This window comes from Mycena indigotica (assembly GCF_014461135.1).
Source record: "Mycena indigotica strain 171206Taipei chromosome Unknown Mind.scaff0002, whole genome shotgun sequence".
Lineage (NCBI taxonomy): Eukaryota > Fungi > Basidiomycota > Agaricomycetes > Agaricales > Mycenaceae > Mycena > Mycena indigotica.
The window spans coordinates 1,658,844-1,681,385 of NW_023503001.1; the positions used below are offsets into that span (position 1 = coordinate 1,658,844).

At 53.3% G+C, this 22,542-nt stretch overlaps 7 protein-coding genes across 7 annotated transcripts; 5 read left to right on the forward strand and 2 right to left on the reverse strand.

Moving 5' to 3' along the window:
* Positions 1 to 2,196: 2,196 nt before the first annotated feature.
* On the forward strand, positions 2,197 to 4,139 carry MIND_00193700 (uncharacterized protein; the record flags this gene model as incomplete). The annotated part of the gene is made up of 7 exons (XM_037358844.1): positions 2,197 to 2,488; positions 2,547 to 2,661; positions 2,717 to 2,892; positions 2,950 to 3,012; positions 3,062 to 3,160; positions 3,208 to 3,424; positions 3,479 to 4,139. 7 exons carry the CDS (start codon positions 2,197 to 2,199, stop codon positions 4,137 to 4,139), a joined length of 1,623 nt encoding a protein of 540 aa, XP_037223939.1.
* A 5,303-nt stretch (positions 4,140 to 9,442) lies between these two features.
* Positions 9,443 to 11,374, forward strand: MIND_00193800 (HTH APSES-type domain-containing protein; the record flags this gene model as incomplete). The annotated part of the gene is made up of 5 exons (XM_037358845.1): positions 9,443 to 9,478; positions 9,529 to 9,668; positions 9,716 to 9,801; positions 9,851 to 10,037; positions 10,084 to 11,374. 5 exons carry the CDS (start codon positions 9,443 to 9,445, stop codon positions 11,372 to 11,374), a joined length of 1,740 nt encoding a protein of 579 aa, XP_037223940.1.
* A 1,403-nt stretch (positions 11,375 to 12,777) lies between these two features.
* Positions 12,778 to 16,096, reverse strand: MIND_00193900 (SPX domain-containing protein; the record flags this gene model as incomplete). The annotated part of the gene is made up of 13 exons (XM_037358846.1): positions 15,966 to 16,096; positions 15,446 to 15,915; positions 15,075 to 15,384; positions 15,004 to 15,028; positions 14,462 to 14,956; positions 14,305 to 14,411; positions 13,968 to 14,250; positions 13,518 to 13,919; positions 13,295 to 13,468; positions 13,071 to 13,243; positions 12,930 to 13,020; positions 12,835 to 12,875; positions 12,778 to 12,784 (listed from the first exon to the last, which is right to left on the reverse strand). The coding sequence occupies exons 1-13, from the start codon at positions 15,974 to 15,976 to the stop codon at positions 12,778 to 12,780; spliced, it is 2,589 nt and encodes an 862-aa protein (XP_037223941.1). The 5' UTR covers positions 15,977 to 16,096.
* Positions 16,097 to 16,630: 534 nt separating this feature from the next.
* On the forward strand, positions 16,631 to 17,546 carry MIND_00194000 (Nitroreductase; the record flags this gene model as incomplete). Its single annotated transcript, XM_037358847.1, has 5 exons — positions 16,631 to 16,788; positions 16,845 to 17,075; positions 17,123 to 17,200; positions 17,255 to 17,315; positions 17,370 to 17,546. 5 exons carry the CDS (start codon positions 16,631 to 16,633, stop codon positions 17,544 to 17,546), a joined length of 705 nt encoding a protein of 234 aa, XP_037223942.1.
* Positions 17,547 to 17,854: 308 nt separating this feature from the next.
* MIND_00194100 (Guanyl-specific ribonuclease C2) lies at positions 17,855 to 18,530 on the forward strand (the record flags this gene model as incomplete). Its single annotated transcript, XM_037358848.1, has 5 exons — positions 17,855 to 17,879; positions 17,921 to 18,121; positions 18,181 to 18,251; positions 18,324 to 18,409; positions 18,470 to 18,530. The coding sequence occupies 5 exons, from the start codon at positions 17,855 to 17,857 to the stop codon at positions 18,528 to 18,530; spliced, it is 444 nt and encodes a 147-aa protein (XP_037223943.1).
* Positions 18,531 to 18,849: 319 nt separating this feature from the next.
* Positions 18,850 to 20,261, forward strand: MIND_00194200 (Protein phosphatase methylesterase 1; the record flags this gene model as incomplete). Its single annotated transcript, XM_037358849.1, has 6 exons — positions 18,850 to 19,004; positions 19,052 to 19,332; positions 19,378 to 19,699; positions 19,747 to 19,892; positions 19,940 to 20,106; positions 20,157 to 20,261. 6 exons carry the CDS (start codon positions 18,850 to 18,852, stop codon positions 20,259 to 20,261), a joined length of 1,176 nt encoding a protein of 391 aa, XP_037223944.1.
* A 626-nt stretch (positions 20,262 to 20,887) lies between these two features.
* On the reverse strand, positions 20,888 to 22,462 carry MIND_00194300 (F-box domain-containing protein; the record flags this gene model as incomplete). Its single annotated transcript, XM_037358850.1, has 2 exons — positions 20,888 to 21,583; positions 21,629 to 22,462. The coding sequence occupies 2 exons, from the start codon at positions 22,460 to 22,462 to the stop codon at positions 20,888 to 20,890; spliced, it is 1,530 nt and encodes a 509-aa protein (XP_037223945.1).
* Positions 22,463 to 22,542: the final 80 nt, after the last annotated feature.

Sequence of the window (22,542 nt, forward strand, 5' to 3'; positions counted from 1 at the left end):
CACAACCGCTGCTGTGCCGCTGCACTGCTGCTTGACTGCCGCTGCACTGCCGCTGCAAGTCTTATGTCAGCAGCGGCAGCGGCAGTCACCATCTACCGCTGCAAAGTGCCGCTGGGGCCGCGTCGCGGCTGTTTACCATTGTTTGTACCAATTTTGATGCGGCATTTTTGTAAGGCTTTAACACAACTGTACTCTATTCTAACTGTTAATACAAGTGTAAATTGAATCATTCTCTTCAAAATGTAGCCCAGTACAAGGATGTAATGGATAGGAAAAGCAGACTTGAGTTGCCGCTCACCGTGGCTGTGCAAAGTGCCGCTGCAGCGGCCGCTGCGGCAGTGCTGCGGCCGATTCGCGTACCCCATTCCGAAACCCCTTGTTTACTTAAATCATTGATCAACGTCCTTGCTAGGGAGAGACAATGTCCTTGCTTATACTCGTGGCTGTCTCAAACCACCATAATTTCGTTTACCTATAAGAGTCCATGAAAACCTCGAGCTAGTAAAAAAGAAAGGACACACGGTGTGCCTGTCGAGCCCGTCGCCATACAGCGGCATATTCTGGAAGTCCACCTCGAGGCCATTCTGGCGCATCTCCGCGAGCCTGCCCAAAGCCTGCCCGCGGTCAAAATACGTCCTGTGCGAGTTACCATCGAGGCGGAAGGTGGCGAGCTGGCCGACGCGGCCGGGCTGGTGGCGGCGCGCGTGGAGCATGCGCGTCAGGGCGGGGAGGGCGATGGGTACCTGTTCTTCGTCTCTGAAACGGGCAGGGGCGGTGAGAAAAAGGCGGGACAAGTGAGGAAGGATGTCGCCGGAAGGAAGGGTGAGCCATTGAAACAGTTCATCAAGTCCTGCACGGGGTTCGGCGGTGGCTTCCCAGCGGGAGCAGTCGAGGTGGAGGGTGGTGAGGAAGGGCAGTATGAGAAGAAGGCTCGTGGTATGCTCGAGGCAGGTGGTTTTGCAGTGGAAGGTCGTGATGGAGCGATGTAAAAGCGAGCGCTCCATAAAAGTGTCAAGGTGGGGCATGGAGGAAGGGGTATAGTTATGAAGGATGTTGAGGGTTTCCAGAAGTGGAGGATCGAAGAGTGCAAGACACGTTGGAGAAGCGACCGCAAGTGTGCGAAGGACCGGAAAGGTGATCGCAACGCCAACATGATCTGGCAGGAGACTCTCGAATTGCAGGGACACCAGGGTTGCGGCTCCCTGAGCAATGCTCTCCAAAGACCTCATAGTTATTGGATAGATGTATAGTTGGAGAATTGCCAACTGATGGAATGGGAGCTGGATAAAGTCTGTTAGGTCTCGTGAATTGACATGAGACATCATATGTCTATTGGTGAGTGTCACTTCGCGCAAGCTCGGTGCATTTTGGAACCCGGTCAATGGACGACCAGGGAATGAACCGTCGTATACGATTTCTAGACACTTTAGCGCAGAGAATCCTTGGCCGTTATTGAAGGGCTCAAACTCCTGTTCCCGCCGGGCCCAAAACTTGAGACTCTTGATTCGGTGGGCATGGAGAACAATGATATCCTGTGCCGAGAAGTCCCAGAGATTGACGCTTATTGCGAGAGGGGCAGAGCGCTCGAGAAATAAGAGAAGCTTCTGCCGCATCGACTGCCGACTATGCGTATTCTTGGGTAACACGAGCGTGGTCCACAAACGGCGACTGGCAAGGGCTACTTCCCGCCATCTGCGGCCTACGCTGGCTAGAAGTAGTGGGCCATCGGTGGACTCGTCCTCGACGTAGTGCAAGAATATTTCTGCGAGTAGCTCGGCTGGGATGGTGGAATTTCCGAGCGACAGTCGCTCACGACTGAGAATTCCCGCGCGTTCCGCCTCGAGGGCGGTGATGCATGCAGTGATTTCAATGAGGCGCTGTGCGGAATGTTGCGAGAACTGTTGAGTGGCCATGTTTTATGTGGTTGGAAGAAGAGAAAAGATTATTTCAAGTTAGGCGATTGATCGGAAAATTTGCCGACACTACATATAAATCCTAATACTTGAAGTACTTTGACTGAGCCACAACCCTTCGCGTCTACGTCAGACCCCGGACGTCCTTCCACGCAGACCTGTTCTCCGACGCTTCCCCGACGAACCCCCCAGGAGGGGCTTACCGTTTCACGTGACGTGACACGTATCCAAGCCACCTCTACTTTTCACCTCCTCCCATTCGGCCACCTCACCATCCCCGACGATGTCGCTCGACGGGGAGACCACTACGACGCTCCTCTCCTCGCTCGACTCCGTCGTTCCCCCGGCCATGTCGCAGTTTGACGCCTTCCCCAAGGTAGCGGGCTCGTACAAGCAGCGGTCGGATTCGCGCGGTTTCCTCACCATCTTCGTCGCATTCGTCACATTCGTGCTCATGCTCAACGACGTCGGCGAGTTCCTCTTTGGCTGGCCCGACCACGAGTTCAGCGTCGATCCCGAGACCAGCAGCTTCATGAATGTCAATGTCGATTTGGTCGTCGCCATGCCCTGCTCATGTGAGCTCTACTTCCCTCTTTGACTCCCTTTTGTTCGAAGGCTTATTTTCCCGGGCAGTTATCAGTGTCGACTTGCGCGACGCCGTTGGCGACCGCCTCTTCCTCAGCAACGCCCGCAGCGGAATCCGCCGAGACGGCGTTAAGTTCGATGTCGGACAAGCCACCAAGCTCAAGTTCGTCTTCCCACACCTCTTTTCATTCCCCCTCCTCTAATTGGTGCGGTGATAGGGAACACTCGGACGCCCTTTCTGTCCGCCAAGCTGTCGCCCAGTCCCGCAAGTCGCGCGGTCTACTTGCAGGCTTGTGGCAATGGGACTCGTCGCCCTACATGCCCAGCTACAAACACGAACCGGACGGTCAAGCATGTCGCGTTTCTGGACAGTTGGAAATCAAGAAGGTTACCGGTGGGTTTTACTTTACGCCAATCCTCTTCAGTTGTCGTCTGACTTTTTTTCTTGAAGCCAATCTGCATATTACGACCCTCGGCCATGGATACGCATCGAACCAGCATGTAGACCACAACCGTATGTCTTTTTTACTATGACTGCTTGTCTGCTCATAGGTTCGTGTTAGTGATGAATCTCTCCCATGTGATCACCGAGTTTTCGTTTGGACCATTCTTCCCTGCTATAGTCCAGCCGCTGGACAACTCGTTTGAGATTACCCATGAACGTGCGTTTACATGTCATCTTAGAGGGTACTAACTGATTGTAATGCAGACTTCGTCGCATACCAATACTTCCTCCATGTCGTGCCCACAACCTATATTGCCCCGCGGTCCAGCCCATTGCGTACAAACCAGTACAGTGTTACACATTATACGCGTATCTTGGACCACCACAGCGGCACACCCGGAATCTTCTTCAAATTCGACCTAGACCCCATGAGCATAACCATCCACCAACGGACAACGTCGTTCATCCAGCTTATCATCCGGTGCGTGTGCTTCTCCGTCTTGTTCTTCACTTTTAGTTGATATAACATCCTTAGTTGTGTGGGTGTCATTGGTGGTGTCTTCACCTGCATGGGTTATGCAATCAAAGTCGGAACTGCTGCAGTCGAAGCAGTCACCGGGGGTGATTCATCCAACGACATCACCCCCGCCGCTGTCACTTCCTCGAGCTCCCTTCGCAACAAGTTCCCTGGCTCGACCTTGCGTTCCCGCCCCAAATCCGGTCGACTCATACCGCAAGGAAACGGTTGGGTCATGGAAGGCACGCCGGGCTCTCCTGGGAGTGGATATGGGAGTCCATCTGGAACGCCTGTGTCCGCCACATTTTCCACGCCAGCGTCGCCGTATATGGCGCAATCACCATACTCGCCTGTTCCACATTCTCCGTACTCCCCAGCCCCGCATTCTCCAGCGATGATGCCCGGCTCGCAGCCCGGCACACCCAATCTCGGGTTCGGACCCAACCCGCTCAGTGCAGGCCCACCAAGACGGGGTCACGCAGGCGTCGGCAGCCCCCGCCCGCTCAGCGTGTCCAGCTCAAGCTTCCCTGGCGCGGGCAGCATGCCAGGTACCCCGTCATATGGTGTCTTCCCTCCGACGCCAGGTCCAGCAACGGGTGGCTTCAATGTACCGCCCCCGCCGAGAGCAAACGGGAATGGGAGCACCAGTCCGGCAGGCAGGAAGGAAAAAGATGACTGAGGGTGTCACAGGTAGATTATTAAAATGTCAGCTGTGTTGTGGTGTTATGCGTATGGGTAGGTAGAGGACACATCGTGTTTTAGTACTTAGCATGGTCTACGTTTTCGCAATCGAAAGAAATCGCACGTGACCACGGTAGCTCCTGTATTCGCCGACTGTGATCTGTCCCTTGTTTGTCCCTCTGCCAACCCTCTGCTGTCCTACAATGGCGGTTGTCGGTTGTAACAAACACTAGAGGTATAAGGAGGAGGATGGTTTCTTTTCGGAATGGATGGCAGCCGGTGCGCCGTCAAGTTATTGCTTTTGTGGTTTTCTGGTTTTTTGACTCTTCTCTCGGTTCCAGTAACTGGCCGAAGCAGATTTCTACTTTAGGGAACGTCTGCTGTATATCGTGCTCTTTGAAGGAAAATGCATCGCACATTGGCAAGTCAACAGGTGAAACGAGTGACTCCGCAGAATGTCGATGACGTCGACTGGATGCGAGCAAGGGAGACTACACGCACCAACACCGACTTTCCGAGCCTGTCCCCGCTATTTTCCCGGCTGCCGCTGCAGTATACGCTTCCTGGTCATATCCTACGGACCAGCTGACGACGACCTGGTTATATTGCGCGTCTCTATAACAAGTCTACGTCGTACGACAGCCCGACCCAGAGTATTGCTTCGAGCCAATTGCAGCTTCCCTACGCATAATGGACATCGTACTCGAGGCAACATCGTAGAACTGATGCAAAGCAGTACGATGAGGGTTGCAACACGATTCCCCTTTTAGTGGCTTTTCCTTTGCGTCGTGGATTCGGCGCAGCTCTGCCCTTAGCAGGCAGAAAGGCCTCGAGAGTCGGGTCAAGATTGCAGGCCACATTATACTGCTAGCTCAGCCTTGCTCGAGTCTGAGGCTTGGTGTAATCGTGTCAGAGCGACAGGCCCTGGGGTCTGTGTTCGTCCGAGTCAGATGTGAGTTTGGTCCCATTAGCTGGGCCAGATGGGATCTGCATCGCTGACAACATCTTCCATGGTGCCTGAAGCGCTGCATTATTCGCTCAAACTGGCTCTCGAAGGCTCCCAGTTCAGCTGTCGCTTCAAGTTATCTGGCCTCGTTCTTCAAGTTCTCCGAGTACATTCACTAGGAGTCAGAGAGGTTTCAAATCGAATACTTCTCAACAAGCCGCTTTACGGGACTCGCCACTATTTGAAGCCCTTAGCCGGTGAATTGCACGAGAAACAACTTGAAGCTGCCATGGCCATAATGAATCATGAATCGGTCAATTTGACCGATTCAATCCGCTTGGGTCAAGCTCTGGTCATCATAAGTTTCTTCAAGTTATCCTCTACTAGTGCGTGGTCTCCATCTGCTGCAGAATTTTAGACAACTAATAGCGGGTGTCTCGTGGACTCAGCTGCGAAAACTTCCTTATTTCCTGAGGCCTATTAATAGCCTAATTCCAGGGCCGCCCCAAACTATTTGTCTCCTCCATTCATTGGTCGATTTTTTCAACTGGGCGTTTTTGAAACGGGCAATCGTGTCGGGATTTTGGTAACCAATGCAGTGAGATGAAGAACATGTTTCCCTTCGGGGAGGCTAAGAACACAATTAACATAGGTCGTTGCCCAATCTGGACCTAGTCTGCCTCGTGCGGGAGGTGCGTTGCGCTGGCCTGGTACAACATCCGCATTCTGAATGTCCTCTATTCTCGACTAGTCATGAACTGGCACGGGAAACCGGAAAGCCGTCCAATATCTCTGTCAAACTCAATGGTCTGAGCTCCTGACAGGCTCCCCCCGACTTGATACCGCAGGACGGGGATCACGCTCGACACTCGAGGTCGGTGCCGAAGCTCAGTCAACGCATATGCTCACTGTCCGAGAAGCAGCTGGAAGTAGCCACGCTGCCCCACGTCCACTTGCCAGGTGTACCATCATGAGCCTGAGCGTGTTCGGGGGCTTTAGGGTCAGCTCACCCTCGATCGTAAAAGCTGTACGCCGTCTTCGCGCCACCACCAGTGAGATAAGGCGGGTTTCTGGCGTAAATGGCGGACTCGAGATCTGATACGGTAACTTGGGTACGACTCAAGCCAGCCGCCGCCTGGCCGCGGCGAAAGTCATTCACTCCTAGTACTAGTATATGATCAGTGAGTGCCGGGATGTTGTCCGAGTCCTGCGATCGGATACTAACACTGCACTACCAGCTCGGGACTCGGGAGTGCGAACAGCGCTATTTAAACATGCACCTGGCTCGCATACCCAAGCTCGGACTTTCCGGCCATCCGGATTGGTACTCTGATGCAGTTCCTGACAATTCCTTTTCTTGTATGGGTGGCGGCGGGTATTGGAACCACACCAACCAATGAATTTCTCATCAACTCTGGTAGGACATCGAGATTCTCATCCGACCATTTCAAAGCCTGAGTGCTTGGGCCATGAAGGAAAGTGGGGACCGTGATATTCCCGCTCGACATTCCGGCGCGCTGTCTCGCTTTGGAAGTCGTGGTAAGTAATTGTAAGTAATCCGAAATCAAGTTTTGCAGCACTTACGTCTGATTGTCGAGGAGTCGGAGCACTCACGAGCAGCGGTGACGTCGAGCCCGAGGACATCATCCTTTCCGCATTTGAATGCTTTTCTGCAATTTGCAACTAAAGCGTTGCTCGAAACGATCAAACAATGCTTATCGTTTTGTTTAGATATCTATTTTTTGTGCCATGCTTCTGCGCGGTATAAATACGACATGGGCAAACATCGGGTCCGAAGAACTCCAAGGTGGATTCAATTATCGACGTCCGTGCGTACCGCAGTATGTCGAAGAACCAAGGGCTCGGTCCCGAGCTGTCTTAACTAACGCCGTAGGATGCGAAGCAGCTTCGAGCTTGGAACCAAACTCAGATATTAGAATGCAGTCACTCCCGGTATGGCCCGAGTCCGGCTTCCGGCGATGGCTCGGACGGCCAGCCGCGGCTTGCCGTCTACGTTCCCAATTCGGAAGGTGATGGCTGACATGACGATCATTGACGTGCCGATCGCCAGATCGTGTTTTTTAAGCGCTGCCAGGCGCTGCCCTGTCACTGGAAGTGGCGGGTGAGCAAGTAGGTTTCTTTTGCAATAAGCAAGAAATGAGAAATACCGCAACAGGGTGTCCTCCACCTTGGCAATTCACCGTCCTCCGATGTAAATTTGCGTCGCTTTCAAGATTTTTTTTACTTCCCTTCCCGGCTAACCAGCAGAGCCAACAAATCACCAGGGGCGACCACACATTTTCGAATGATGATTCGATAGGCGCATTTCACCTTAGCACGGACCCAATAAGGACCCACATGCAAGCTGTCCGTCGTATTTTGGGGCAAGCGGGAGCCTTCTTCGCGCTAGACGCAACACGACGTCGACGCATCCATCTTACCAATTGCTGTATTCTTCCAACGCTGGACCGAAGTGGTCGGGACAAGACAAGGGCCGATGGCTGGAGATGGCAGCCTCCGGAAAACGGGGCTTCGCGGCCATCCCTGCCAGCGGGTATCACGCCATCACTTGGCAGACGACTGCGCACACGCGACGTCATCATGGTAGGGTAATCTCGGCCCGATCGTCTGCTCGAATACATATGCTGTAGTCCTCCTGTGCTGCATATGAAGGCAATTCTAGGCCAAAGGCTCAATAGGCATCTCCATCGAATAATTTTAGGGATGATTTACCTAGGAGTGGCCGCGTTCTGGGCCCCGCGGCTAAAGCGCGTTCAATTTACGAGTTGTACCTGAGCCCGATCAGGAATGGTATGACGAGCGTCATGGTGTCATTGATTCCGCTGATTATAGTTTTTCCTAGTCTGCCGCCAAGGATGGGAGGAGAGAGGCTCAGCGGAGTGGTTTGCGCAGAGGCTGTCTGGTATTGGTTGTTGCGGGCCATCGCTCAAAATACTAAGTGTACTCACAGCCTCTCCAACACATCTCTCTTATTCAAGCCAGGATAAAGTTAGGTCGAATCTCTGAGTCGAAGCGCACTAAATTCGACACCGGGCCGGATCGAGGGTGGCATCCTGTGGCTATATTCGGCGGGAGCTACGGTCTTCTTTCTTTTGGTCTTCCTGTCTTATTTTGGACACTGCTCCACTCCAACTCCACCTCACACGTCCACTTGACTTCCACTCACTTGCTCTTCGAGTGAGATGGCCGTTGCTACGTGGGAGGACTGAGCAGAAACAGATTATCCGAGAAGTTGGGATTGGCAGCGACTGTATCCCACGCCGCCGGGACGGTTGCTCGAGCTCAATCATTCATTGTTGTGGGCTTGCTACCCTTTGCGTCTAAGCTTAGGGGGAAAGGGTTGGTAAAACTGCGATCCGACCAAGTCCGACCATAGTGCCAGCTAAATTACGCGTCGGTACTTATATTATTTTAGAAAATTAGCGACCAGCTTCGACTGGGTTTGTACGAAATCAACGGCGCTGACGAGATATATTGGCACCGGCAACGACACAAGTTCCAACTTGCTCCACCAATCCACTGACACCACGGCTGACATAGCTCTGTGGCGTCCGTATGTATACTTGATTCCAGTTCGTCACGGCCACGACTTCTATTCCCCGCAGCTGGGCGTCTGCGAATAGAAACACCCCCGAGGCTGAATTCCTTCGGTACCGAGGAACGGGCCGGAAAAGATGGATGATGCGCCGGCATGCGTTAGGTCGGACCTCGGTGCCTTCGATCACAAGATGATCGAGGATCTCTCAAGGAACACCGTGATCGAGGAGAAACACAGATGCTACCAAATATGGAAATATATGGGCAACGTGGCGTCCCCGGGGAAATCGTTGTCCCCCCACACCTGGCTGGGCCGTTCTCGCACACGTGAGGAGGCATTCCAGGCATATAGGACGAAGAAGAAGAACAGGAGAAGGGCGAATCTCGAGCACCGCAGGAGGGCAGTTCAGGGCGGGCTGAACCGGTCTTTGTAACCTAACCGGGGCCGCTGCAGTGCACACGCCACGCCATCTGCCAAATTCGGTCCACATCACGTACGGCAAAGATGGGATCTACATTGTCTCCGAGTCGCACATGCCAAATTTAGTAAAGAAACACATTTCCGCAAGAGATTCTAGGCCCTTTCGAATTGAGTACGGAGGCCGAGAGACGTATTTGACGAAGGCGCTCCGGGGAGTGTCCTTTCTTTCCTCCTTCTTTTTTGTCCCGCCCCCGCCACTTCATTGTGAGCCACCCACAGTCCGTTCCGGTGCTGTACTTCGTAGCTTTGAGCACCGCCGCTTCCGCCCCAACAAAACACCACCACTCGAGGCGGGGATCCGCGTCTGCAACGGCCAATGGCGTCTACAGCAACGACAACCACAATCTTCCAGGTGCGTCTCGCTCAATGGCTTTGCATTAGTAGTGGCTTACTTTGGAGCAGGAAACTGGCACTACCCCGGTGCCCATGCCTGCATCCCCGACTTCAGAGCAGGCTAACGGGCGCTTTCGACCATTTGCAAGCTCAACACACCAGGTCACGAAGGGCCGGTATATCACCAGCAATGACCCGCGAGGATATATGTGTGTCTTCGAAGCAACTCGCGTCTTCCATCGCTCATCATCTGCAGTCCTGTCTATGAGTACCCGCTCAACAACCAATGGATTATGATGGACATCGACGACGGATATGTTCTGTGGACGGGCATTTGGAAAGGTCCGTCATACGGAACCCTGGCGTGGGTTTAGTCTAATCGCCTTTGCAGCTCTCGGCAACTCCAAAGCTGACATTGTCAAGATGGTGGACTCTCAGCCAGAGCTTGCGCGCGTCATTCGACGTGTCCGTGGTGGTTACCTCAAGATACAAGGCACTTGGATGCCGTTCGAGGTCGCGTTGCGACTTGCAAGACGGGTTGCTTGGAATATTCGTGAGGATTTGGTGCCACTTTTTGGGTATGTGGGTGCCCTCCTGAGATAGTCTTCACTCATTCCCCTCCAGTCCAACTTTCCCCAGCACCTGTCTCTCCCCTGACCAGCCTGGCTATGGCCAGGTCGTCGCCTCTTCTGGCGCCCGACGACGAGCTCGGCGACAACAAGCCCAATCAACAGCGGGGTCATCTTCGACGAGAGCTGACTCCTCTTCCGAGCATCACGGCCATGGCCAGCCACTTGCCCTTTCGATGCCTCAGTTGCCGCCCGTCCAGCTCCACCACCCACTCCAACAACTTCCTCTCCCGCCCCATCCACAGCCAAACCCACACGGGTATGGGCAAGGCTCCCGTCTCCATCAAAACCATACTCTGCATTCACGAGCGGTCTCGCAGTCGCATTCGCAGCATTCGTGGCCCAGCCCAAGGCCCAGCGCGGCTTCAGATTGGTATCAAGATCGGGAGAAGGAGCGCGAGCGCTTGCCAGGGCCCAACTCTCCATCCCCTTTCGTCAGTCCGGGAGCAAGGTATTCGCCGTACCCGCTGTCCACCTCCTCGAGAAAGCTGTCGAGCCCAAGCTTGTGGCCGTCAGGCTCACATTCCAGTTCCGCTCGTTCGCCGCCACTGACACCAGCGCCTCCATCCCCCGCCTCAAATGCAAGCATCGCGTCGATTCATATTCCTCTGCAGCGATTGCCTCCTAGAACCAATCCCAGTGGCGCTGGATATACGCTGCCTCCAATATCTGCCTTTGAAAATATTCGAGGAGGGTTGCCTCCGCCAATCGATGATCCACGAACGGTCTTGAAACGACTCCGTGGGGAGGTAGACGACGTTGCGGACGACCATCGGACAGCGAAGCGCAGTCGAAGTCCAGAAGAAGGGCACCACGGCGTCAAACGGGTGTACTCAGTGCCCTCCCTCCAAATACCCCCCTCGTCATTGTCTTCTTCAGGAAATATTGCGGTATCGCCAGTTCATCGACGCTCTCTCGGCCAGCTCCCTCTACCACCGCATCCTGCGCCTGCAGGGTTGGCTGGTCGTGAGCGTGAGCATCAGTTTTTGCGACTGGCGGTACCTCTCAATCCGCGCTCTTCGTTGTCGGATTCAAGCGCGAGCGTGAGCTCAAGAGCACCCTCCCCGATAACTCCTCGTTCTCCCGATAGCGACGGAGAGCACCAGCAACGGCGCCCTTCCCTTGTTCCGCTAGAGGTCTTGAAAGCCCATCACCAGACAAAGTCCAATGCGGGCACCTGGCCCGGACCCGATTCGGACAAGTCAGGTGCCCGACTATCTGCCTTGCGATACTCGTGCGATGATGAAGAGGTGGATGGCCCCGCGACCACCAAGTCCGCCTGGTGAAATTTCGTTCCGCCCTTGCTCGTCCACATCCCACCGCCAACCATGCCGCTTTCGTCTTCTCTCTGCACACAAAACCATGGATCTCGATACCCCTCAATGTTTGTTCTGTCATATGACCGCATGGAGCTGCTTGTCGCCTCCTCACCCTGCATCTGTATCTTGTACCCACAATTAGCCTAGCTTATCTCCTGGACATGTAATGTGATTACCGTAGCATCGCGCGGAGGGCCGGAAAATGTAATTTGTATGCATTAGCGCCTGTCCTATTTTCCCGGACCTTGAAAAGTGTGCTAGCGAACGATCCACTGGAATTAAAAACGGACAGACCTGCTTGAGTAGTCAGATGTGAGACCTTCCAAGGAATACAACTGAATCTGCCTGATCCTCGGAAGTAAAAGGTTGCTCAGGCAATGTCAATATCGATGAGCCTGAGCACGTTTTGTTGACTTGTGTGTAGACTACCCATCGGCGTTCAGAAGCAGACAGCTTCGGTGGCCAACGGTCGCCACCCCATTTATTGACTTGAAGAGAGTTCGCAACAAATGCACGATCGAAGCAGAAGCCATTACGGGTCCGCGAACCATCGTGCGAAACAGCGAGCAATCAACGTCAGAGCATCCTGAAAGCCAGTTTGGTGTTTTGCAGTCCGATGTCAATAGGAGAAGATGTCCAAAAAAGAAGTTGGCTGGATTTGGCCAAGTATCTGTTGTGTGTGTTCCTGCGCAGGAGCGGCAATCTTTCTTGTCCACATCGATGGTTGTGCCAACGAGCCGTTTTGCCGTTGCACTTGTGCTCTGAATTCTTACGGCACAGTACGCATTGCCCATCGTTGGCCTCCTCGACAAATAGACAGTAATGGCAGCTGGTGGAGACAAAAGGATCCGAACCTGGCTAAGCTTTCCCCTTCTTGCAATAATGGGCCCATCCCGCCAAGCTTGACACCGAGTAGCTTGAGAGATGTGGGCGCGCGGTTTTCGCGGGTTCGCTTCGTCATCACCGAACGCGGGAGCCAGCAGCGCATGACATGAGGGCCGCAACTGTTATCGGCAAGCTACGCGCCCGAAAGGTGGCTCGTAAGTTGCGACACATGGACACAACATGGAGTTCATGGACACAACACGGTCATTGGACACACAAAAGTGGATGGGGCATCGGCTGATTGTGTTGGGGGCAAGTCGAAGCGGTTTCTCGTACAGTGGCTTACAACACAGCGAGTTTGGGCAGGAGGCTTGCTCAGAGCATTTCTAAGATTCCCCAGTCAACCGAAAATAGGCCATGATGATAAGGAAAGTTCAAGGTAGATCCGTCCGCGACCAAACGTTTTACCAACGTTTTCCACCTGCTTGCCCGAGGTCGATTCTATTAGTCTGTTGTAGTATCGAATGTCGTGTCAGGTACAGGTATTACAGCCTCCGAAAAATGTCAGCCAAGGTTTAACGAAAACGGAGAAAGAGACGGACCCGATGGCTTTCATAAGTAAGAAGCCGATAGTTGCGACGACCTAGACCCAGAACATAAGCGGATATGCGAGGAAAGGTCAGCAGGGCACACATACCAGAGTCGCAATCATACTCGCTGGGACTCCGTTCTTCAGAAAGTCGACATTGGTTAAGTAGAGCTGGCCCAATTCATCCTCCTGCTGGGCCCTGCAAGAAGATATGAATTCATATTCAATAGATGCGGCCACGGGACATACGCCGTCTGATTTGGGAATCCGGAAACAGGCATACCCATCCCGGCCGAGCATATGAGGCCGGTGATGAAGATGAGGAGATTGGCATGATTACCAGGCAGGTTGGTCCCGACCTCCTTGGCAATAGGCACCAACAGCACGCTTGCGATGGTATGACTGATGAATGTGGAGATGACCTAGATAGGTACAAATGAGCTCGCTGAGTAAGCCAGAAGAAGCGAACACACCAAGACGACTGGTGACAGAATCAAGACAACGTTATACAGCGACACGTCCTCGAGAAGGTCACGAATAAGCACGTCTAGAACCTCTAATAGTCCGCTCGATGTAACCCCCTTCCCAAGGGCAATACCGCCCATGGCGAGGAAAACAATGGTCCATGCGAACTGCTCGAAGTCGTCCTAAGATTTCGTCAGCTTGACTGAAAACGCAGATGAGTCGTTCGCCGACCTTTTTGAGAACACCAGTCGCAAAGAATGCTACAATGGGAATCAATGCAATGACCCCCATATCCCCCAAATAGTCCTGCACGTTCCGCGCAATGCACCATAATACTATGGTCACAATACACACAAGAACCACCCAATATTGTTTCCAGGAAAAGGACTCCTTCGTTGGCCGGATAAGTTTAATCTCGATATCAGGTCCTCCATCGGGGGCACGAGCAGGCCGGTATGAGGCGAGGAGCAAGCCCCAAATTAGGAGAATAGATACGATGGAGACCGGGAGTGCGACGATAAACCAGCCACCCCAGGAGATTGGAGGGTCCATGGCATCAAGGGCGATAAGGTTTTGTGGAGAGGAAATAGGCGAAGACTGGCCACCGATATTCGCAGCCAGGGCAATAGCGAGCTGGAAATGAAGTCAGCAAGTGTTACGAAGTATGTTAGAGACACTCACAATTAGGCAAGGCCCAAACGACGATTTCGGGGGCAAGGTCCGCAGAATCGGTCGTATTAGGGTGAAGCATAAAGTCGGTGCTGCCACATTGCTGATCCACATACTCGCGAAACACGAAACACCCATAAAAGCGAGTAAGACTGTGCTTGGACGCGTTCCTGCAAGGGAAAGAACACGCGTAATCAGAACCCGGTCTATGGCTGTCTTGGAGAGTGCAGAAGAGATGGTGAAGCCGCCAATAAGCAGCATTATGGTGGGCGAAAACATGATGGAGAAGATATATCTGCAAGAATGAAGGGTAAACGAGAGAGTAATACGAAAGGTATTGAACACGAACTTGGTCGCGTCGGGTTTCTTGAGGGGAATACCTTCGTCGTTCCGAATGACACCGAAAACGACGAGTAGGAATGGTACCATGAGGGAAGTCACGAACAGCGGTATAGCCTATGATTTTCTTTAGCTGTCGTCAAACATTTAAAAAAAGACAGGCGCACCTCGGTTGCCCACAGGACGGTACAAAACATCAGAATGGCATAGCACCTATTCGCCTCTGTACCTTCCACCGTATCGTGGTTAAGGAGGGCAATAAAAAGGGCAATCGCCCCCACCAATGCGATCTTCTTCTTCGTCACGCGTATCCTTGTCCTTGGTCCGAGCGTTACGACCCAACCAGGCTTCCCTTTTCCTACCCCCATATCCACATCTTCCATCGGTTCCTCGACAATAACAGCGCCAGCGAGACCGCCACTGCTACCCTCGCCTCTCCGTTCTCTTCCAATCATCTGTCTCCAGACCGTATCTCGCTCCCAGGCAATGTTCTCCCGCTGGTGGAGTCGAAGCTGTTGCTTCGCAAGTCCTCGGTCGCTTCGTGTAACGCATTTGGCATACAGATCGACCAGACGATTTATGAGACTGTTAAGTGTCGAACGGGCTCCAGTCGTGAAGGGCTGCGAAGGTTCGACCGAGTTGTGCATGTAGTCTTCCTTGAGCTGTAGATGTACAAATTAGAAAAGTTTTGTGAAAGATAAAAATGTACCTCATGGACGGTAACCTTGTCGTACCTAAACTGTAATGTTAGCAGGGCAAAAAGCGTCAGCTAAAGCTTACTTCTTGAGGATCTTTCGAAAGCCTGAACGATTGACCTCGACATACGACCTGAGGGAAGTGACGGAGATATAGAGGGTAGTAATGCGGCGTTTGAAGAGTAACCGTGTATCATAAGCGTAGTCGGATTTGGATGTCCAGACGTTCTCTCCTGCTGAGGATGTGATGCTGCTTCGCATGAAGTCGGGCGTAAGTTTGTTTGCGAGCCGTCCAAGAGTGGTGGTGGGTACAGTTGGACTGATAGGTGAATGAGAATGCTCATTTTGGCCCTCGGAGGATGAGGAGGAAATACTCCTGCGGTGTAAACGTGGAGCTAGGTCCGGGCGAGAAATCGTCAAATTGGGGATCAAGAGACAGAAGCGAGGGCAACACACTTGAGTCGGATAAAGCAGCTTTTCTCCCCATAGACGTTGACCCGACCCGTTTCCTTCGATTCGGTAACGGACTGTGCGACAAGCTATCGTCATCCCCTTCGTCGTCGTCATCGTCGTCATATAGCGCAGATGCCTCATCGTAATGGTCGCCCGTCATCCCGACCAAATCTTGCTGCCCAACCAACTCCTCCAGCTCCGCGACCTCCTCCACCAGATGCTTCTCCTGCATCTCATAGAAGTCACATATCTTCTTGAGCTCCTTCTCCAGCAGTGGCACGAACACGGAGTTGGTGTCGGGGCCAGTACGGTCGACAAGCAACGTCCGCTCGGTGCTCTCTTCAGCATCACGGTAGGCGCCGTGTCCCTGCTCGTGCTGCGTCTTCTCAAGCTGGTATATGTACTTCTTGAGTGCATCGTAGGCTATGTACTCGTCCCACCATTCGGCGACAGCGTTGAACTTTAGCGATGAACTGAGGTTGAATGAATCAGGGTAACCGGTTTTTCCAAGCGCTAAGCATACCTGAACTTCATGGCAACTATAGCACCCCGACACAAACAGCACTGAAGGTGGTGGGAAAGGAAGGTGTCTTCGAGACGTGGGGGTAGTTTGGCAAAGGGTACGCGAGGCAAGTGGTGGAAGGCAGGTCCAAATTTGGATGTCACACTTTCACTTTCATGAACCTTTCTTTGACCACATTTTCTTGTGTTTGTTCTCCAGTGTTCTGCGCATGCGTGAGATGCCAGGATATACTCAGTAATCAACATGCACTTTCAAGGTCCAGTGTGGATGACGGCTCCTTGTTGGATGGGTATTGTTAATCCCTTTTACCGCCCTCGCAATAATTCCAAGTTCTGTGGTGAGTATGGATTTCGAGTCGAGTATCGTTTCGGAGGCTGACCTTTGAACCATGCCCATGTGGTATTCGTAGATATTTTTGAACCATTGAGGATTACTCAGTGCTTCCACGTCTGTGGTCAAAATCATCGCCTACGTCATTGCTCATTCGACTCGAAACCGGCTTGCAAAGCACACACACACATCTTGCTCATGCATTACGATGACTTATCCTCTCAGCGCGGCTGGTAGTACGATATACCGCCCCGAACAAGGTATAAAGTCGAAGCCTCGCCAAAGCCCATGCTCAGAAAACAACTTCGGAAACAACACTAAGTACTACCTCACAAATGGATTCATCCTCCGAAAGCAACGCAGCAGCAACGGTGGATAGACTCCTTACTCAACGTTTTGCGGCACGCTACTACCTCCCGACCCCCATACCGCGCGAAGTCATCGAAGACATCGTCAACGCGGCCAACAGTGTCCCATCTGGGTTCAACCTACAGTCAGTCCCCAGTTTCGGTGCCTTTGATCTGAACCGCAACTAATCCGTTTCATCAGGCCTTGGAATGTCTATGCAATGTCTGGAACAGCTAAGGATAACCTAATCGCCGAAATGCTAGCAGCACATGCGAGCCATACTCCTTCGACAGCCCAGTTTGACAGCGCCTCACTGAACATACCACAATCTTTCGAAGACCGACGAAGGGACTTCCGAAATATCTTCTATGAAGCGCAAGGTGTGCGAAGAGGGGACACAGAAGCTAAGAATGCCGCCGAGGCCCGTAATTTGTGGGTATTCTCTTTGGATCATGAGATAGGCTTGAACTGTGACGCAGTACCTTCTTCGATGCCCCAGTAGCGCTCATATTCACGATAAACCGGCAACTTAACGCAGCTGCGTGGCTTGACCTGGGGTGTGTGTCCGCAATATCGTGGCTACAAGAATCCATTCACATTGGAGTTTATAGCGCATTCGTGCAAGGGATTACAATGGGAGTCCGAGCTCGTGGGCTTGAATGCGTCCCTATGGTATGTTACCAAGTTGCTGTCTGAAATCGATCTGACATTCAGGTTCTCCTGCAGCTCAGCATACCGCGCTACGATGCGATTATCCGAAAGCACTTTGATATCCCAGCGGACGATATCGTCGCTATTGGAATGGCTGTAGGATTTGCCGACCATGAAAAGATACAGAAGTACTATGTACGACCCGCCAAGAGGCCGCTTGACGACGTTCTACACCTAAGCGGATTTCCCTAACCAACTCCCGGCAGTCAACTTCTCTATCGATATTAATATTCTACTAGACTCGCATCAAACTCGCATTAATGGATATTTTAGTTCTTCGTGGCTATTTTTAGTCTGTGCGACGAATCAAACGTCGCTATCTCAGTCATGCGTAGCCACAACGTGCGTTATCTGGACTCCCAGTACTTGCCCGCGGCAATGGCCTGCCACACGTGGTTTTGCCCCCGCCGGCCCCGCCGAATGATCGCCAGACAAGTGCCGAGATACGGTCTGCTTCCAATCTTCTTCCCCAACGAGCACGCGGTCCTGTAGGACGCACCATGCACATGCTTGGACCGTCGTCCGGTGAGTATAAAGTGCAGTCAAGCACTACCAACTCCCTGAAGCATCCGACACAATGTACGCTTTGGGAGTCGCCGCGCTCTTGGCCACTTGCGCATTTGCGGCACCCGCCCTCAGCGGCCTTACAATCCCCCGTGCCCTTCCCTCTGGCGACGTGACTTGCGGGCGCAACGTCTACACCGTTTCCCAGGTCAGCAGCGCGACTAGCGCCGGCTTTGCCCATCGCAACAGTCCGATTGGATCTGGTATCCTTGCATTCTCGACTCCTGCCCAAAGCATTATCTTATCACCGTCGTCTTGACAGATTCTTACCCTCATCAATTTTTCAACGACGAAGGGCTGCGGCTGTTCTGTTCGGGTAGTTCCTGGCTCGAGGTGAGTCGTACTACCCACAGCCATTCTGATCGGGCGACAGCCTGAGCTCACCATGTTCTTCCCATTCATTAGTGGCCAATCATCGAAGGCGGAACCTACAGCGGGGGTTCTCCCGGTGCCGATCGAGTAGTGTTCAACACAGCTGGAACGTATTGCGCGTAGGTGGTCAGATCGGCCAGTTGATTTTGATATTGACGTTTTTGTGTTCGGGGCCACAGGGTAATTACACACACCGGTGCTTCGTCCACGAATGGGTTTGTGTCCTGTGAGAATGACTGAGATGCTTGCTCGTGTACGATACTTGACTGTTTGAATGAGAGTTATTTTGTCTTTGTCGGAGAGATTGGCAGATCGGGCTCTACTAGTAAGCAAGCTCTAATAAGTGTGTTTGTGTCACTTGAGTCAACTTGAAGAGTCTTAGTGTCATGTTTGAAGGGAAGGTAACCTTCATTCCTCACTTGCAGCAACGGAATCCGGATTCAAAGTCATGGGCGCCGTAACGACATCTTGGATTGGGATGTAAGAAGAAGCGGGAAAGTGGGCCCGTGACCGTGACTCGCTCTCTCTCTTTCCCGTTGCATCTTCAATACGCGATCCCATGTCGGATCTCCTCCGCTCGGCAATGGCTGCGCGCCTCGCCAAGCTACCCGCTGATCTGCCTCCGATGGGCGACGAAGATGAGGACAACGAGGAAACGGAAGCCCACGACTCTCTCGGCTCGCTACCAGGCAGCGGCATGGGTCCACCCGCAGCGTGTGCCTTTCAAGTTGTCAGCGCTTCCCAAACTAACACATTTCAAGACCGCGAACACGACCAAAGCCCTCCAAACGCCCGCCAAACCCGGACTTTGCGCCACTCTCGGCATCATCTTACTTCTCCGAAGCTCTACAGGTCGCGATTCCGGAACGCGGACTCGATGTGAGGGCCTACTACACGCCGCCGAAGTTTGCCGGGGGGACTGTCTTTGTTTGCCACCATGGCGCAGGCTACTCTGGGCTCAGTTTCGCATGCTTTGCGAAAGAGGTGGTGGAAATGGCCCGAGGGGAAGTGGGTGTTCTGGCATTAGATGCAAGGCGACATGGTGCGCGCCTGCAAACTTCTCGCTGGCTTAGACTGACTGGGGCAGGTAAAACGCGCTCGACAACGGACCCAGAACCGGTGGAACTTGATATCGCAACGTTGGTCGATGATTTTGTGGCAATAGTCCAGACCGTCTTTCCTCATTCCCCCAATCCGCCCCCGCCGCTCCTCCTCATTGGCCACAGCATGGGCGGCGCGGTTGTCGCACATTCTTCTCCCCGCCTACAAGCCGCTGGCTTCCATCTTCTGGGAATCGCAGTACTGGACGTGGTCGAGGGTTCTGCGGTCGAGGCGTTACCACACATGCACAATCTACTCAATGCCCGTCCGGATGGATTTGACTCTGTCGAAGATGCTATCGAGTGGCAGTATGTCATCATCTTGCTATCTTCAAGATGCTTGACGAGCCACGTAGTGTGAAAACGAAGACAATCCGGAACGATAACTCGGCCCGCGTTTCTGTCCCAGCTATCGTCGAAGCTGCTCCGTCGTCAAATCTACCCGCGCCACACGCTTGGATATGGAGGACACCCTTGCGCTCAACGGCGCCATATTGGATGTGTCCGTCATTTCCGTACAATCTCGTCCACCAGCTGATTTTGCACCAGCCTGGTTCCAAGACCTATCGATGACGTTCCTCGCAGCGCGCACAGCGCGTCTTCTCCTTCTCGCCGGGACCGACCGCCTCGATAAGCCGCTCATGATCGCGCAGATGCAGGGCAAGTTCCAGCTGCACGTTCTCGGCGGCGGCAACGTTGGGCACATGCTCCATGAGGTAGGCTGTGCTGTTTGTCTAAGATGGCCTCTCGTGACTACGTTTCATAGGACGACCCGACGCGTGTTGCCGAGGTCCTTCTGGAGTTTTGGCGGCGAAACGATACTTCGAAGCTCAAGCTGCCGGTCAAGATCAAGGGGGTTGGGGAGGCGTAGAACCGGCGTTGTTATGTGCATGATTCTAACAATAACATTCACGATGCGTAACTTTTCGAATGCCGTTCGGCCTGAATTACCTACGTGGGCGTGCATAAGTTGCTGGACATCCAAGCTTCCAGTTCTGGACCACATCATGATCAACGCTTTCGTCGATGACCCTGCTCGCGCCGCACACTCAAGTTCCCGACTATTTCTATCACAAGTAATAGTGTAGATTCACTAAAGCTTATTAATAATTAAGCTCAAGAGAGTACATAGTGGATAAATGCTTGCGGTACTGGTAAGCAATCTGCACTACTACTTATTCATCGTAATGAGGCTCGTATTCCTATAGGATCCTGACGGATCGCAAGTCGACGCTCATCTAATTATAAAAGTCGACCCGCTTGCGACGAGCACCGACAGGCCTATGCCTGTCACTAGTTGGTGCCTCTTTCAAACAAGGGTTGGATGAACAGTCAGAATCTGCTGACTAAGATCAGGCTACTACATAGTACTTAGCACGATACTTAGGTGCAACATGCAACTATGTAGTACGAATAGTACATGACTGCTCAAACGGTGGAGACGGACCAGATACGTATACCAGTAGTCCAAGTAAATAAGTTCAATCTAAGCATGAATCAATCGTCGTCGTCGTCGCTCCAATGAGGCCACATCGGGGCCCTCTCCGTCCGCTCCAACGGCGTATACACCTTCAGCTGCGCATCTCTCAGCACCTCCACCTTCAGCTGCAGCCCGCGGGCAATCTCCTTTCGCAGTTCCTCCCGCAAGTCAACTCCCAGCGGCCGCTGCAGCTGACATCGAAACTCGCGGAGGCGGCCGCGACAGCGAGCGCGGACGACGGCGAGGAGCTGCGCATCTGAGGCACGGCGGATGTCGCGCAGCACCAATTTGCGGAGGGCTGCACAAAGCGCGGGAGACGCAAGGGCATCGAAGAATCCTAGGTCACGTGTCCAGGCGCCCTGTGGCGTCGTCGGTGGATATAGCGGCTCGCCCGAGAGCGTCAGCTCTTCCAGCTGGGGAAGCGCATGCAGCGCCGCCTCTAGGGCCCCCCGCTGCATGCCCTCCGCCGTAAGCTCAAGACTTTTCAGCCCGGGACTTGCCGCGCTGAGCTGTGGCAGCCCGAGATCGCCGATGATAAGCTGCGGCCACCGCGACTGCACACTCAGGCGGTGCAAGCTGGGGAACTCGCATTTTTCCAGCGTCCGCCCGACAATGAGGCTGTCGCTGAACAAGATCCGGAACTCGGACAGCAGCGGCAAGCGAATGGGTTCAAAGTCCATGTCGGAAGGAGCATCCCTTGGCCAAGTCCAGCCCTGGATCGTCAGCTTCAAGAATTCTAGCTGGTGGCACTTGCGCACCGCGTAGAGCGAGAAGTGGATGAGGTTGCTGATGCTGGCATGGAACTCAAGATGAACGAGCCGCCCCCAGAGCACATCGTCTGGCTGAGGCAATTGAGAAATAGTCAATCGGCGTAGGGACGGGGTCCGGAGAAATGCGAATGGGATTTCTATGGAGGGAATCGATATCCCGTGTTGTATTGTAATGTCGAAGTCTTGGAGGATGGGGAGATCCGTTGCAGTGAGCTGGGTGAGGGCATCAACATCCGCTTTCTCGTACACGACTACCCGCATCTTCTGCCATCTTGGTGCATGGCCGACCAAGATGGCGAGTAGGGATGTAACTAGAGGGGAACGTGTCCTGACTGCTTTTGGAAAGCAGACAGAGACTGAAAGTGGGTCTATGGTGGACCTGCTGAGCCATAGACGAAGAGTGTCTATCATTGGCAAGAAAGCCTCTGCGCGGGGAATCACGACATGCATCGATGCCCACAAACACGGAGTATCCATGGCGAGGGCCCTCCAGCGCCTCGATACGCGGCAAAGCAGATATGGTCCCTCGTCAGATGCAAATGACGCGTTCCGGTGAGTGGGGAGGGTGGAGATAAATATGGCACGGAGAACGACGTCGGGCAACCGGCGGGCGGCGGACGTCAGTGCTTGGTGCTCGCGAATGGGGGCTTCGAGCTCGTCACGGTGCTTGCACGCGTGAGCAAGCTGGGCCGTCAGGTTGGCAAGCTCATCTTGCAGCGATTGGATATGTTGTTTGGCGGAAAATAGCGTTTGTCGGATGGCTATGGCCTGTTCTTCTGTTGGAACGGCATTTGTGCCAGCGAGTTCGTGAGGTGCCGCCATGGGTCGTTGGGTCGGGAGAAGATGTTCGGGCCGCCGACCCCATCTTGAAAATCAATTGAAGTCACCAGGCGCGGAAGCAG